Here is a 14858-nt window from a genome sequence, read left to right as displayed (position 1 = left end):
TAAATGACAATATGGGAAAACTATAGCATATCTCAGATGTTATTAACTCTTAAAATATCAAAGTTGTTAAAAATAAGAAAACACCTTAATAAAAATATAAACAATATAAATAGTTAATTTATACAATATGTCCAATAAGCACACAAAAATACCAACTATACCAGTAACCACGGAAATGAAAATTAAATATAATTTGTTTCCACTTTTTATACTGGGGACAGACTAGAAAGGATGACAACACACTACTGCTGGGTGAACTCTCCTGCTGGAGGGGATGCAGTCCGGACAGTGGTATTGGAAAGCCATTTGGTTATTAGGAAATATATACACTATCTGACAAGAATTCTACTTCTTGGAATTTCTCATTTAAAAAATCAGAAAAATGTAGAAAGACATACCCCAAAACCCAAAAAGCAAGGATTATTTAAATTATGGTATATCCAAAACAACATTATGTAGTAAGAAAAATGATGTATGGATATACATTTATTGACAAGAAAAGCAATGCACGACAAAGTGGAAAAAAAGCAGGTTACAAAATAATTAACAATAAGACCTAATTTTGGTGTCATCTCTAAATGGAGTTTGTATGATTTTTATTTTCACCTACATTTTCCAATTTTCCATAGCAACCATTTATAACCTGTGTGAAACACATATATTAAATTCCCCAAATAAAGCCCTTCCATATAACTCTCTACAGAGCTCAGGAAAAAGTTCAAACTCCACCCACAGCCCATCATGCCCTGGCTCTAGTCCTACTGAACTCTCCAAACCTCTTTCAGTGCCTTGTCTCATCATCTGACTCATCATTTGAGTCTTTATTCAGGTATCCATTCACTTGCCAATTTCCCCAGGAGAGGAGGTTTTCCCTGAGCTCTCTTCCCTTCTCCTATGCCCCTAATAACCACCACTACCCCCCAACCTCATAGGAAGGGTTAGAGACTACTCCCTCAATGTTACACACTAATCTGAGCTCATCTCTACCATGCTACTTGGACCAAGGTATATAATATAAACTCCTCTCTATTTCCTCTATTCCTAGCATAGAAACTAGCACGTGGTAGAGACACAGACGTTTGCCGAATGAACAAATCAAGAATGCGTGGAATACAACTACTACCTTGATCTAGTCTTGCTTTTTAAGTCTCTGGCTGCTTTGAGCCATGACAATACTTTTTAAAAAGATTTTATTTATTTATTTTTAGAGAGAGGGGAAGGGAAGGAGAAAGAGAGGGATAGAAACATCAATGTGTGGTTGCCTCTCACCTGCCCACCTCCCCCCCACCCCCCGCCCCGCACTGGGGACTGGCCCCCAACCCAGGCATGTGCCCTAGACTGGGAATTGAACAGGCAACCCTTTGGTTCGCAGGCCCGTACTCAATCCACTTAGTTACACCAGCCAGGGCTGACAATATTTTTTAATGAAGTTCCAGGTACAAGGTAAAGATAGTCATTTTCTATGCTCCTCCAGAGGGCACAGTAGAGAATTCCAATAGAGGCACGTTTGAACTTTATTATATAGCTACTTCTCAAACACTTTCCACCACCTGAGAGTCAACTCCGTCACCAGAGCTCCTACAATGGTTGGAGGACCCTCTGTCAGAATGCTGTCACAGAGCATGTAAAGCTGCTAGAACGATCGCTTCCAGTGTTCCTTGTAATGCTAAATTCTGATATTCCATGAGAGTCTCTTCAGTTTGAGGAAATTGCTAACTTCTAATAATTTATGTGAACTACAGGCTCTGAATCCTTTAATAAAAGAGCATGTTTTTTGGAATGGTGGTCAGTTTTAATAGCAAACTTCAGCAATATTTTAATGGCTTTCATCTTACTTTTAGAAAATGGTTTACTTTGTCATCATGACATTTCGAAACTTTGACATGCATGTGAAAAATGAAGAAACAAATGGCTTTAGAGAATTTGGGAACATTACAGATGTCTGTTATTTTAGAAACCTATTGTGCTAGCCCTGGCTCGTGTGGCTCAATGGACTGAACACCGGCCTGTGAACCAAATAGTCACTGGTTTGATTCCCAGGCACATGCCCGGGTTGTGGGCCAGGTCGCCAGCTGGGGGCATGTGAGAGCAAGAGGCAACCAATCAATGTATCCTCTCATACATTGATGTTTTTCTCCTTCTCTTTCTCCCTCCCTTCCCTTCTCTCTAAAATAAATAAATAAAAAAAAAGAAACCTATTGTGCTAGAGGATAATGTTCTCTTAATATTCAGGAACTATATAGAAACCTACTGAATTGTCTTCAAGGTATCTGCTATCAATGTATAAATAAATGCACTTATGAACACAATAGATGAAGCAATTAAGATTTATAACTTTTTGAAGATAATATTTAGGATAAACAATTATTGCCCTATTAAAGCTTTTCCATGCCCCTCAAAATCAAATTCCATGGGGGCTTTTTTGGTCTTAGTTGTACTTCTAGCAGAATGTGGTAAACTATGCAGAAGTAAACATGGTACGTCCATATTTACCTTCAAAAAATCTTTCAAACCAACCTTAAATCAAATGTTAATTCTACTTAATAATTTTAATTCTAATTAAGAGGTTTCAAAAGACAAATGCTATAATCAAACAACAGACGAGCAATCAAACATACCTGATCCTTTTCAAGTGTAAGTATTTGATAGCCGGTTGTTCTACTACATATTAGTTTTCCACTACTATCAAAAGAGGCCAAACGTAATCTAGGATTTAAAAAAAAACCACAAATACAAAATAAACAGACAAATTTTTAAGCCACTGATTAATTTAAATAAGTCTTCCCTCACTTTAATATTTAATTTTGTCTTCCATATGCTCTAAGTCTTTTATGTTTGATAAGACATTTTTTTTGATAAGACTTTTAAAGTCTTTTCAAACTATAAACTGATTCCATTTAGATTTACAAGCTTGTGCTATTACATATATCTTAGATATAAAAATAATTTATAGGTACCTTTTTATTGTTGTAGTATATACATAAAATTTACCACTTTAACCACCTTTAAGTGTACAGTTGGCATTAAATAATTACCATTTGTGCAACCATCACCACTATCCATCTCCCGAACTTTCTCATTTGTCCCACCAGAAATTCTGTACCTGGTGAACACGAATCCCCACTTCCCCTTACCTCAGCCCCTGACAACCACTATCCTACTTTCTGTCTCTATAAACTTGTCTACTCTAGACCTCTTGTGTGAGTGGAATCCTAAGTATTTATTCTTTTGTGACTGGCTTATTTCACTTAGCAGAATGTCCTCAAGGTAGCACGTGTCGGATTTCCTTCCATTTTAAGGCTGAATAATATTCCATTGGATGGACATGCCACATTTCATCTGTTCATCTGTCAGTGGACACTGGGTTGCTTCTACCTTTTGGCTATTGTGAGCAATGCTATAATGAGTATACAAATATCTGTTCAAGTCCCTGCTTTTAATTATTTTGTGTAAATACCCAGAAGAAGAATTGCTGGATCTCATGGTAATTCTGTTTAATTTTTGAGGAAATGCCATGCCATTTTCTAAAAAAGATGCACCATTTTACACTCCCAGCAGCAATGGGTAAGGGTCCAGTTTCTCTACGTCCTCACCAACACTGCTTTGTTTTCGACAACAGCCATCCTAATGGGTGTGAGGTGGTACCTCACTGTGGTTTTGATTTGCATTTCTCTGATTAGTGGTGCTGAGCATCTTTTCATATGCTTTTTGACCATTTGTCTGTCTCCTATGGAGAAATGTTCATTTTAGTAATAACATTTGCCCATTTTTGAATCTGGTTGTTTGTTTACTTTTTTTGTTGTGAAATTTTAGGACTTTTTAATATATTTTGGATATTAACTCCTTATCAGATGTATGGTTAGCAAATATATTTTCTCATTCTGTGGGCTGTCTTTTCACTCTCTTAATAATGCCCTTTGGTGCAGTTTTTAATTCTGATGAAGTCCAATCAACCTTTTTCTCTTGCTGCCTGTGATCTGATATCGTATTGTAGAAATCACTGCCAAATCCAATGTCAATGAGTTTTTCCCCAATATTTTCTTCCAAGTTATTTTATAGTTTTAGCTCTCATATTTAGGTCTTTGCTCCATTTTGAGTTAATTTTTGTATATGGTATATGGTAAGTATAAACATGGGACTTTAAAAAATGTGTTCATTAAGCTATTGTTCCATTTGTCAGCAACCTCTCCAGAAAAATATCGCCAGCTCAACTATCAGGTAAAGTTGGACATACTAAATCTTACAGAATGTGAAGGATAGTACCAGCCATGCTTCTGTAGAAAAATACCTTGCTGTATTTCCAGTTTGGACCTTTCATTTGATAGGAATAGCGGCAAGGCAGCAGCTTCAGCTTCAAGCCATGTATCAATCCTTTATCATTCACATTGTAGCCTATTCTTTCTCCCTGACACACCAGATCTAGATCTTATGATTTTGATTATTAATACATTATAGGAATGGGGCCTTATCATTCCCTTGCATGTTCATATATATTGTAGTTTATCAAAGTTCTGCCGTTATTGGTGTAAATTATCAAGGTTTTATTTCATTTTTTAATATTTCTTTGGGAATGAGGAACAGGGTGGGGAAATCTCAACCTACCTAAAGGCTATGCTCCTGCGAGGTTGTAAACTGACAGATCCACTACATGGCTGATTCAGTGTATTGCGTTTGAAAATGATGTATCGATTGGTGTAAGTTACAAGCAGGTCAAAGCCGAAGTTAAAACCTGTCCACCGCCAGCAGTACTAAGAAATACAAAAGAGAAAGAGTTACTTCAGTTTATCATGCTATCAATTTGAAGTTAAAAATGTTTTTTCTTTCTCTAACTCATTCCAAATATTTCTGTCTCGTGGGTCCATAATTTTGTCAGTGCCTTTCCCTTAAGGCTTCCCACACAGAATATATCTGTAAATGTATACAGAAGGTTACCATACAGGTATAGTAAATATCAAAGGCAAAAAAGCAGCCTTTATGATCATTGTTCCTTAAAGTACTTTCCTAGTATCACCTCTTCATGATCTATTTAATTATATCCCCATGTTGTAATTCTACTATAAGTAATATGGCTTTTCACTGTAACTCTAAGTAGGTACAGTTTAGGGGATTAGGAGTCTAGATGGAATAGTAAGAATCCATTAAAATCTTCCTTGCTTTAAAATACTCTAAAATACCTTAAGTAGCCAACAGATACACAACTGAGTGATTTTAAATACCATCATGAGGTTCGTATGGATGTTTATTCTAATGTTTAATAATGAAAGACTACTAAGTAAGATGGCGTGGTACAGTGAAGTAAAGTTAGGGCTTCAAGTATCTGGTTGACAATCCAAGTATCTGAATTACAACACTAATTCAACAGTTCACTGATTTGTAGAGCACATATTATGTGCCAGGTTCTGCTCTAGGTATTAAAGAAACAGCAGTAAATTAGGTTTCTGTCCTAGTAGAATGCTTATTTTAATATGTTTATATGTTTGTGTGGAAGGAGTAGGTAAATAATACACACAGAATGAAATGGAATAGAAGAGAAGGGAACAGAACAGAATGTCAGGACAGAGAACTGGGCAGAGGAGTGGGCTTGCAGCTGGGGAGCCTGCTGGTTCAGACAGGCGGTAGGGAAAGTCTAAGGAGATGCTAGGTGAGTGGAGTCCTAAGAAGTGAATTAGGTAGCTATCTGGGGAAAGAGTGACTTAAATAGAACAGCAAGTACAAAGCTGTGGAGGAAAAAACATGCTTGGCATAACTGAGGAGTAACAGCAATGGCTATGTGGCTAGGGCAATAGCTGAGGGGGACAGAAGCTGGAGATGAGTTCAAAAAAGCTGTCAGGGGCCAGAAAATGTAGTGCCTAGTAGTCCATGATAAGGATAAGTTTGGATTTCTCCTAAGAGTGGTATGAGGCTAAAGGAAAGTTTGAGGGAAGGAACTGACATGATCTAACTTGCATTTTAAAAAGACGACTTTGGCTGTTGTGTGGAAAATGGAATGTAGAGGAACAAAAGTGAAAACAGGGAGCGCAGTTATGAGGCTACCACAACAGCCCAGGCAAGAGAAAATGCTGGCTTGGGTGGAAGTGGTAGACATGTGAGGGATGCATTGTGAAGGCAGAGCCCAGAGGAATTGCTTATGGACACTGGGTGTAGTACCAAAGAAAGAAGAATACAAAATGTGGGGCTTATGCAATATGGGTTAGAGGATGTTTGGGGAGGGAGAAGTTTAGGGATAAAATCAAAGAGTTCAGCTTGGGGCTTTGGGGATATTTGAGATGCTATTAGGATTCTAAGAAAGATGTTAAGTGAGTAGCTGGATATATGAATCTGGAGTTAGAAGTTGTCAGTATTAAGTCACGGAACAAGGTGAGATCACTCATTGGTGAACACAGATAGAGAAGAAGTCCAAGTACTGAGACTTTAGTCACATCAACATTTGTTCAGAAAGAGAAGAAGAATCTAACAAAGACTCAGAAGGAGCAGCCAGTGAAGTAGGAAGAAAATCAGTGAAGTATGCAGTCCTGGAAGTCCAAAGGAGAATATCTCCAAGAAGTGAGATGTGTCGTATTGCTTTCTGAAGACTATAAACTAACTACCTGATTTGGCAATGTGGAATCACTGGTGACCATGGCACAGCAGCTTCACTGGAGTTTACTGGAGTAAATAACTTGGAATGGATTCAAGAGAGCGTCACAAAACAGGAAGTAGCCCTGGCTGGTGTGGCTCAGTGGACTAAGTGCCAACCTGTTAACCAAAGGGTCACTGGTTCCATACCCAGTCTAGGGCACATGCCTGGGTTGCGGGCCAGATCCCCAGCGGGGGGATGTGTGAGGGAAAACCACACATTGGCGTTTCTCTCCCTCTCTAAAAATAAATAGATAAAGTCTTAAAAAAAGAAAGAAAGAAAAGAAAACAGGAAGTAGAGACAACAAACACATTCAACTTTCTCTCCAAGAGTTTTGCTTCAAAGGGGTACAGAGAAATGGAGTGGTAGCTAGAGGAGAATGTGGGATCAGCATATGGTTTAAGATGGGTGATGCTGTGGCATGTTATATGCTAAATGAGAATGATCCAATAGAAGAGAAAAATTGAGGCAGGAGAGGGAGCTGGTAACTGTAGGAACAAAGCTTTTGAACAGGTGAGAAGGGATGAAGTCCAGGATAGAAGCAGAGGGTTCATCTATTCTAATAAGAGGAAAAGCATGGCACATGGCTTTTCTACAGAAGCAGCTAGAGTGGTAGAATTGTTGGTAGGAGGATGTAGATTCTCTTCCTCTTGATTTTATTTTCCAAATGAAGAAGTAAGGTCATCGATAAGAATGGGGGTAGTAGCACTGCCCTTTTGAGAAAGTATGAGAGTTACTGAAAGCCTGGGAGGATAAATTCACTAGAGAAATTCAGAAGGATCACCATGCAACACTAAAGACCTGCTTAAAATTTATAAGCACCTGCTGGGGAATGGCGTTTCTCTTTAGTCACATTGATCTGTTTGGAAGCAGGTGCATGGAGTGCATGGAATGTTGGAATTTTAACAAGAATTGGGGTTTAGCCAAGTGATTTTGACAGAGGGACACTAACAGTACAAGCCAAGGGATCAATTTTAAGATGGAACATAGACTGTAAGTAAAGAAAGATGTAGGGATGTGGTGAGAGGGTGATGGGGAAAGGGTAGTAAGAACAATGTATTGTACATCTCAGTGGAGTTAAAAAGCTATTGGAGTTAGGTTCTAGAGGGAGAAGGCTAAAAAGATAATAGGAGGTAAAGTCGGAAAATGGTACGCTTGATGGAGATTTTGTAGAGGGTGGAGATTTTAAAAATGTAGTTCCTGCCCCATCCGTGGATTGTAAAATCAATTTAATGAATCACAATCAGCTTTAAAAACATGTTTTTTAATCTTCACCTGAGGACATGTTTTCATTGCTTTTAGAGAAACACTAATGGGAAAGAGAAACATCATTTGGTTGCCTCCCATATGCACCTAGACTGAGGATCTCATATGCCCAGACCGGGGATCAAACCTGGAACCTCGGTTTGTGCCCTTACTAGGAATTGAACCTGCAACTTTGTGGTTACAGGATGACACTCCAACCAACTGAGCCATACCAACCAAGGCACAATCAGCTTTTTAAGGGTTTTATATATTTATTTTTTTAGAGAGAGGGAAAGGGAGGGAGAAAGAGAAGGAGAGAAACATCGATCTCTCGCACGCCCCCAACTGGAGACCTGGCCTGCAGCCCAGACCTGTGCCCTAACTGGGAATCCAAACAGCAACCTTTTGGTTTGCAGGCTAATGCTCAACCCACTGAACCACACCAGCCAGGGTAATCAGCTTTTTAAAAATTTAAATAGAAAATAGGATCTTTGGACACAGTAGCAGTATTGATTCACAACACTTTTGTTTCACTTATATACATTTATATTACTTGGTAATGAAAAATATAATTCTTAATGTGGGTAGCAATTAAAGGGTTTGAATACCTTTGATTTAGGGTAATTGTAAAATAGAATCACTTTTAACACTATGTAACATTTCCCATATAATTGCTTATTTATCTTAATTTCTGTATTGCTGAGGGATCCTCTTCTCTTCTCTTTTATCGGGACCCATAAAGTTCAACACTCTGATGTAAGGCTGAATAATCAATCACCACTGAATGTATAACTTCTTGTCCAGGAGATCATGCTACAGAAACTGTATCAAAAAACTCTTCTGGGGTATGACAGGTGTCATGATTATAATTGAAAGTGTATTTTGCACTAATAGTAGAGCAATTTTTATGAGAATTATTAAGAATCACAACCCATACTTACTTCACCATCTTTGGCAAGCTTTCTACCACACCTCATGCTATTTGCCTCTAGTTCTTCTTTATTGATTTCTTGAGGCCTAGAAATATACATAAAACATGAAATCTCATAGGAAATAGGCAACTAATAACTGCAAAAGAATTGCAAGTTAAAAAGAACAGAAAAACTTGCTAGATTGAAAACACAAACATTTTGTGGTGTAGATAAAATTAAGAATGCATTGATTAAATCTAGTCCTCACTTCAGTAGCCCTTCAGGAGTGAGCAGATGTTCAATGTCGTGGACAGAGCGCTTCATGAGGGACAGTATACTTAATTATATACTTCTAGGACAAAAAACCCACCTATTCTAGTTCAGTCCCTTAGGTGAGACTCCATATTAAACTCAGTAAGGATACAGACGAGAAAAACCTTTAAAAAATGAAGAACGTTCAACATTTAAAAACTGAATACACAAAAGAGGAATGATTTATAAAGAATTTTATCTATTACAAAATGCTTCAAATCTGAATGTGATGAGTTAACTTTCATTTTTTAGATTTTGATTTGTTATTTCTGTTTCAACAATCTTATGTTTGTGTAAGATAAGTATACTGTGAATCTATTTGGCAAAAGATGGGATATAAATTCAATAAAGTGGGACTAGCCAAAGAACATATATGCATAGCCACAGACACAGACAACAGTGTGGTGATGGCCTGAGGGAAGGGGAGTAAAGGCTAGGGGGAGGTAAGCAAAGGGGGAGAGGGGAATGGGGAGACCTATAGTAGTGTAAACAATAAAAATAAAGTTGAAAAAAATAGATAGAACTAAAAACCCTGGACAATCTCATAATCATTATCATGAGTTCACACAACATTTTCGTACACTCACTGTTTGGATATGAACATAACTAGGTCTTTATTTTAGGAAGTTCTTTGGTATATAAAAGGGGCTAAAGGGGATCAAGGGCAAAAAATATTCAACTTCTTAAGACCTATTCTATATACCACATTTGCATTGTTTCTTCACCCTTTCCATACCAAGGAGCTAGTATTAAGATCAAATAATAAATGTGGAAGTGCTTCTGTAAATTGCAAAGCACTATGAATTGAAAGAGATAATTTTCTTTTCCATAAATATTTTATAGGGGGTCATATGCTTTTGGGTAAAGCATCTGTAACCAGATAATGTTAATTGATTTTAGACTCAAATGTCCTAAAAAAAAACTATTAATCAGAATCTGGCAACACTACTACAAATAAGAAAATTAGTTTTACCTATACATAATATGAAAATCACGCTCTATGAAAGTATTATTCCAAGTAATATTTCAGTATGTTGAAAGAAAATCATAATATAACACTAGGTGAAACAAAGTATATGAATTACTCAATTTCAGTAATATAGCAAATGACAATTCAAACATTTCATTTTATTAAATGACCAAAGAAATATTTACAAGATTAATAATGTTATAGAAATATAAGAATTAAAGCTGATTACTGTATTTTGCCGTATATAATGCATCCCTTTTTGCCCAAATTTTTGAGGGAAAAATAAGGACACACATTACATATGGGTAAACATACCATGGGTATAATAATAGGCATAATATTCCATGTATATAGGGAACCGTTTCGTGTGGTGTGGGGAATGCAGCCCAGCCCCTGATTTGGAAAACCAATGGGAAGCGAGGTTGGCACACAGGACCCACACCCACAGATAGGTTTTCCCGTGGGGAATCAGGCCTGCATTATACCTAGGCTGCTATGAGGCTTGCTTTTGCTAAAATTCCCTCACCCTGGATTGAGGCAGCAAATGTTTACTGCATATGTCTAAAATAACTTCCAAAAATTTGTGCTAAACCTCCCAAGAATGGAGTGTAACCCGTTCAACCACTTTTCCCCTTCATCTGCAACATCCTCCTCTTGGAAGTAATTAGCAACATTCTTTCCTTTGTTATCTGTAAAAGGTAATCACCTACAGTGAACCTGTGCATAGTAAATGAGGGCCATCCTAGATGTAATATACCCAGAAAGGCAATAAAAGCCTGTCCAGGCAGGGGTCGGGCCTTCTCGGGGGCTCTCTCTGGCCCTCACACCCTCTCTCACTCAGAGAGTGGCCATGCCGTCCTTTTCTCCACAGGATTTCTGTAGTCCGTGTGAATTTGTTCCCGCAGCCACAACACACGGACCCCGAGGGCCGGAGTCCGCATCACGTGTATAATGTGCACAAAAACGTGGGTGCACGTTATACATGGGAGTGGCATTATACATAGCAAAATACGTGTATAATGCTCTACTTTACTTTAATAGCACTTGATTTTTCAATATTGTTACTGATCTTTCAATACAATGAATGTCTCAAAAATTTAGAGCTGAAGTTTTTTTTCTGATGAGCAATGATATGACATAACATACTTACCCCACCTCATTGTCTTGTTCTGCCCGGAGCATGGCAAGCCACTGCTGTTTATACACAGAAGACAGCCATCCTAAAATGTGAAAATAAATACATATAATAATAAGAATAATAAGAAACATGGAAGAATATAAAGGAGATAAAAATTTTAAGAAGTTTATGAACTGGTTAGTATTTCTAAATTCAAGCTTAGCATAGCAATAAATAAGGCTGGTAGTTTGTATTTTATACATATGCTGTGACAATATGGCTTAACAGTTTCCAAAGTGGTAAGTGCTATTTTGCTTTGCCTTAGCATAGTTTCTACTTAGATTATATACATTTAAATTAGAATTTAAGTCCTCAGTTAAAAGTATATTGCTGCATTTAATAGTTTCCTTTTCATAACTCATAATAATTTTTTATGACAATGTCTTTGGTTCACAGGCCAGAGCTCAATCCATTGAGCCCCACCAGCCAGGGCTTATGACAATGTCTTAAATGAGGGAGTGTTGGCAGGCAAGGGAAGGAAATAATTTCGAGAAGTATCTATGAAAAATATCTACAGGACCAGTGAATGGATGTGGAGAAAGTGCTTAGGAAAAATACAGGATGACTTCCAGGATTCTGACTTTTTTGTGAGGCTGGGTTATTAATGATGTTAATTACTGATACAGGGAACACAGGAAGAAAAAAAAAAAGGCAGGGATTGGGGCTGTAAGGGAAAGATAAGTACTGTTTTGAACAGATGAACTGAAGCAATTAGTAGCCAGCAGTTGGATATCCAAGTATGAAACTCAGGGGAGAGGTCAGAACTGGAACCTTAATAGGAATGAAGGAGACCACTCTGGGACACTGTATAGAATGAAAAGATCAATGGGCCAAAAGCTCTCTCAGGAAATTAGGAGATGGGCAGACTAAAGGAAGCTCAAAAATGAACAAGAGAAAGAACAGAGAGAGAGGAAAAGGATCAGGAGAGTATAGCATTTCTAAACTAAGGTAGTACAATAGAGAATTTAAAGAAAAAACTAACAACCCATGATAAAAATGCTAAAGAAGTTAAAATATGGCCACTAGATTTTGCAGAAAGGACAATCTTAACTTTTGCTAGTTAACTTAGTAGTGAAATAGTGAGGGAAAGACAAACCAGTGAGTTGAGAAATGACTGAAAGTAAGGAGATAGAGACAGCATCTGTAGGTCACTCGGAAGGTGTCTTAGAAAGGAAAGAACAGTTGCTGTAAGGGGAGACTCAAGAATCAAAGGAAGATATTTTGTTTTGTTTTTTAATAAAAGAGATCTGACCATACTGCATAGGCTGAGGGAAATTAGGCGGGGAAAAGTTTCAAGACAGAGATTATATGATAAAGCAAAATTCCAGAACAAATAGGATGTAACAGGATTATGAACAAGGTTGAAGGCTGGCTTGAAACAGGAAGGAGCACCTCAACTTCTGGGACAGGAGGGGAAGAATGGACTGGCGGGAAGACTAGGACGTAAAACAAATTATTGTCTGATTACCTCAAATTTATATAAGAAGCAGGAGAGCTTCTATGCTGACAGTGAGGTGATTAGATAGGAAGCTTGAACAGAGTGGCAGAGGTTTGATATAATTGCTAAAAAGAATGAAAAAGAAGACTGATCAAGTAAAAGTAGTATAAGGAGTCCCCAAGATCCAGGCTTAGTGTTGCAATGTCAATTTGCAGTAGCACCAATAGAAAAGCTGTAGAATGCTCTGCAGTGGTAGTTAGCACAGAATAGAGGGTATAGGAACAAAGAAGGTTTAATTTAGTTTTAGGGTTTGCCAAATAAAGAACAAGGAGTTGAAGGCAATTGTGAGAGAGTGGCTGACATGATTTATCATGACATCCAGGGCTGAAACCAGCAAGTGAGGTTTGAAAGACTGGTTGAAATGGAGGGCTTAAAGTGGATTGGAAATCAAACAACAGTGCAAAGGGAATGAGGCTGTGAACATGCTAGGTTATATATAGCCTAAAAACTACCAGAGTTCTGACATTAAGAAATTCTGGGTAACAAGGTTCATGGTGTTTCTATGGGTAGTGAGGGCCTAACGTTCAGCAAACATGAATGTTACTGGAGTTGGGGTCGAATTACTAGGAAGCTACAGTATTCAGTGGAATGATCATATAAACTCATTATGTGACTGTACAGGAATGGAGAGGCAGACAGTAAATCAAGTGTCCAAGTCATAAATGAATGTGGAGAAGCTAAGAGAGAAAGGGTAGAGGCTGGCTTGGATTGTATGCAATAATGTTTGGAAAGGGCATAGAGGGACTAGGACTATCTGGCCCCCTACCCCTATACTGGGGCAGGGTGTCTCAATGGAAATAAAGTCCCCTATAGAGAGAAAATAGTATCCTCTGGGAGAACTAAATATATGAAGGGAAGAGATGGAAGACGTGGGAGTTAGTTGATTCTAGTCCCAGAGCACACAACAGAAAGGTTTGGGAGGAATGATAAGACAGGTCAGGGGTACTGAGAGAGGGGGAAGTATGACAAGAATATGGAACAAAACAGATTTAATGACCTGATGTAAGATAGATCTAATTCCTTTAAATAATGGAGTTCAACTGTGCTCGACACAGTTAAATCCTAATACAGAATATTTCTATACAAAATCCTGACTTAACTTGGAATTAGACATATCTAAGATTTTTGACCTAAAGGTGGTCAAAATGGAGGTAGTAAAATTCCCCAGAATACATACCTTTGAATAATGTTACCATGTGTTTGGTACTATTTCTGAAAAATAATGAATTTCAGCTAGGTATTCAAAATTATTTCAATTTATTTCAAATCTAGGATCTACTACTATTGAAAGCACACACCAACTATCTAGATAATTTGTGTTATGTGGCCACTTTGTAGCCCTTCACAAACAGCATAGGATAAAATTTTAATTTATATTCTGCTTTTGAAACTATAATTTTTATTGGGATATAGGAAAACCTATTTATCTATTTATAACTGTAAGATGGGGTACACTAACATGAAAAAAGCTCTACTATAATTTTAAGTCAAAAAAATGGCTGAAGTCTAGCCAGAAATATAGGGTCTAAATTCTTTTCAATTTTACACTGAATAAAATACTTCAGACTAAAAATACTGATACCCACCTTGCATCCCAAAATACAAAGCTTATCTACTTGCATCACAGACATGCCTAAATTAAATTACTTTATAATAGACTTTCTTTTTTTAACCTCTTCCAAAATTTATTTCTAAAGAGCCTTAAAAGAAGTATGATTAGAGTGTAAGTGGCCTTGGAATCCCACATCACACCATTGTAGGACCTGGTGTATAACACATGCTAAAACTACCATATAACTGCTGTACTACAGGGAATATAATCTTCAGAGAAATTGTCTTTAAAACCCCCCCACAACCATGCAAATATAATGCATACCCTCTCATCTTGGCTCTCTAAAATTAATACTATAAAAATAATTTTTGTAAAATTAATAGAAAAAACAATATTTATAAGCCTATTTAAGAGTAATTTTATAAAAATGCATTCTTTTCAAATATAGCTGAAGTAGGTCACTGGTTCATTTGTAGGTTTGCTTTACATTAAATACCTTTCTAAAGAAGTATACAAAATATACAGATTACAAGAACAATTTATATACACACAGCTATATTAAAAATTAAAGTATCAG

General features: G+C 37.3%; 1 protein-coding gene across 2 annotated transcripts in view; it reads right to left on the bottom strand.

Moving 5' to 3' along the window:
* Positions 1-14858, bottom strand: part of GMCL1 (germ cell-less 1, spermatogenesis associated) — a 53843-nt gene that overhangs the window by 4662 nt on the left and 34323 nt on the right. For both annotated transcript variants that reach the window (XM_024558503.3, XM_045193813.2), the window contains 4 exons: positions 11205-11274; positions 8803-8878; positions 4603-4748; positions 2619-2706 (listed from right to left, as the gene is read on the bottom strand). In XM_024558503.3, coding sequence (XP_024414271.1) covers positions 2619-2706; positions 4603-4748; positions 8803-8878; positions 11205-11274 — 380 coding nt within the window. The remainder of the gene's footprint in view (positions 1-2618; positions 2707-4602; positions 4749-8802; positions 8879-11204; positions 11275-14858) is intronic.

This window comes from Desmodus rotundus, chromosome 5 (genome assembly GCF_022682495.2).
Source record: "Desmodus rotundus isolate HL8 chromosome 5, HLdesRot8A.1, whole genome shotgun sequence".
NCBI lineage: Eukaryota > Metazoa > Chordata > Mammalia > Chiroptera > Phyllostomidae > Desmodus > Desmodus rotundus.
This window is presented reverse-complemented; position numbering and strand designations above follow the sequence as displayed.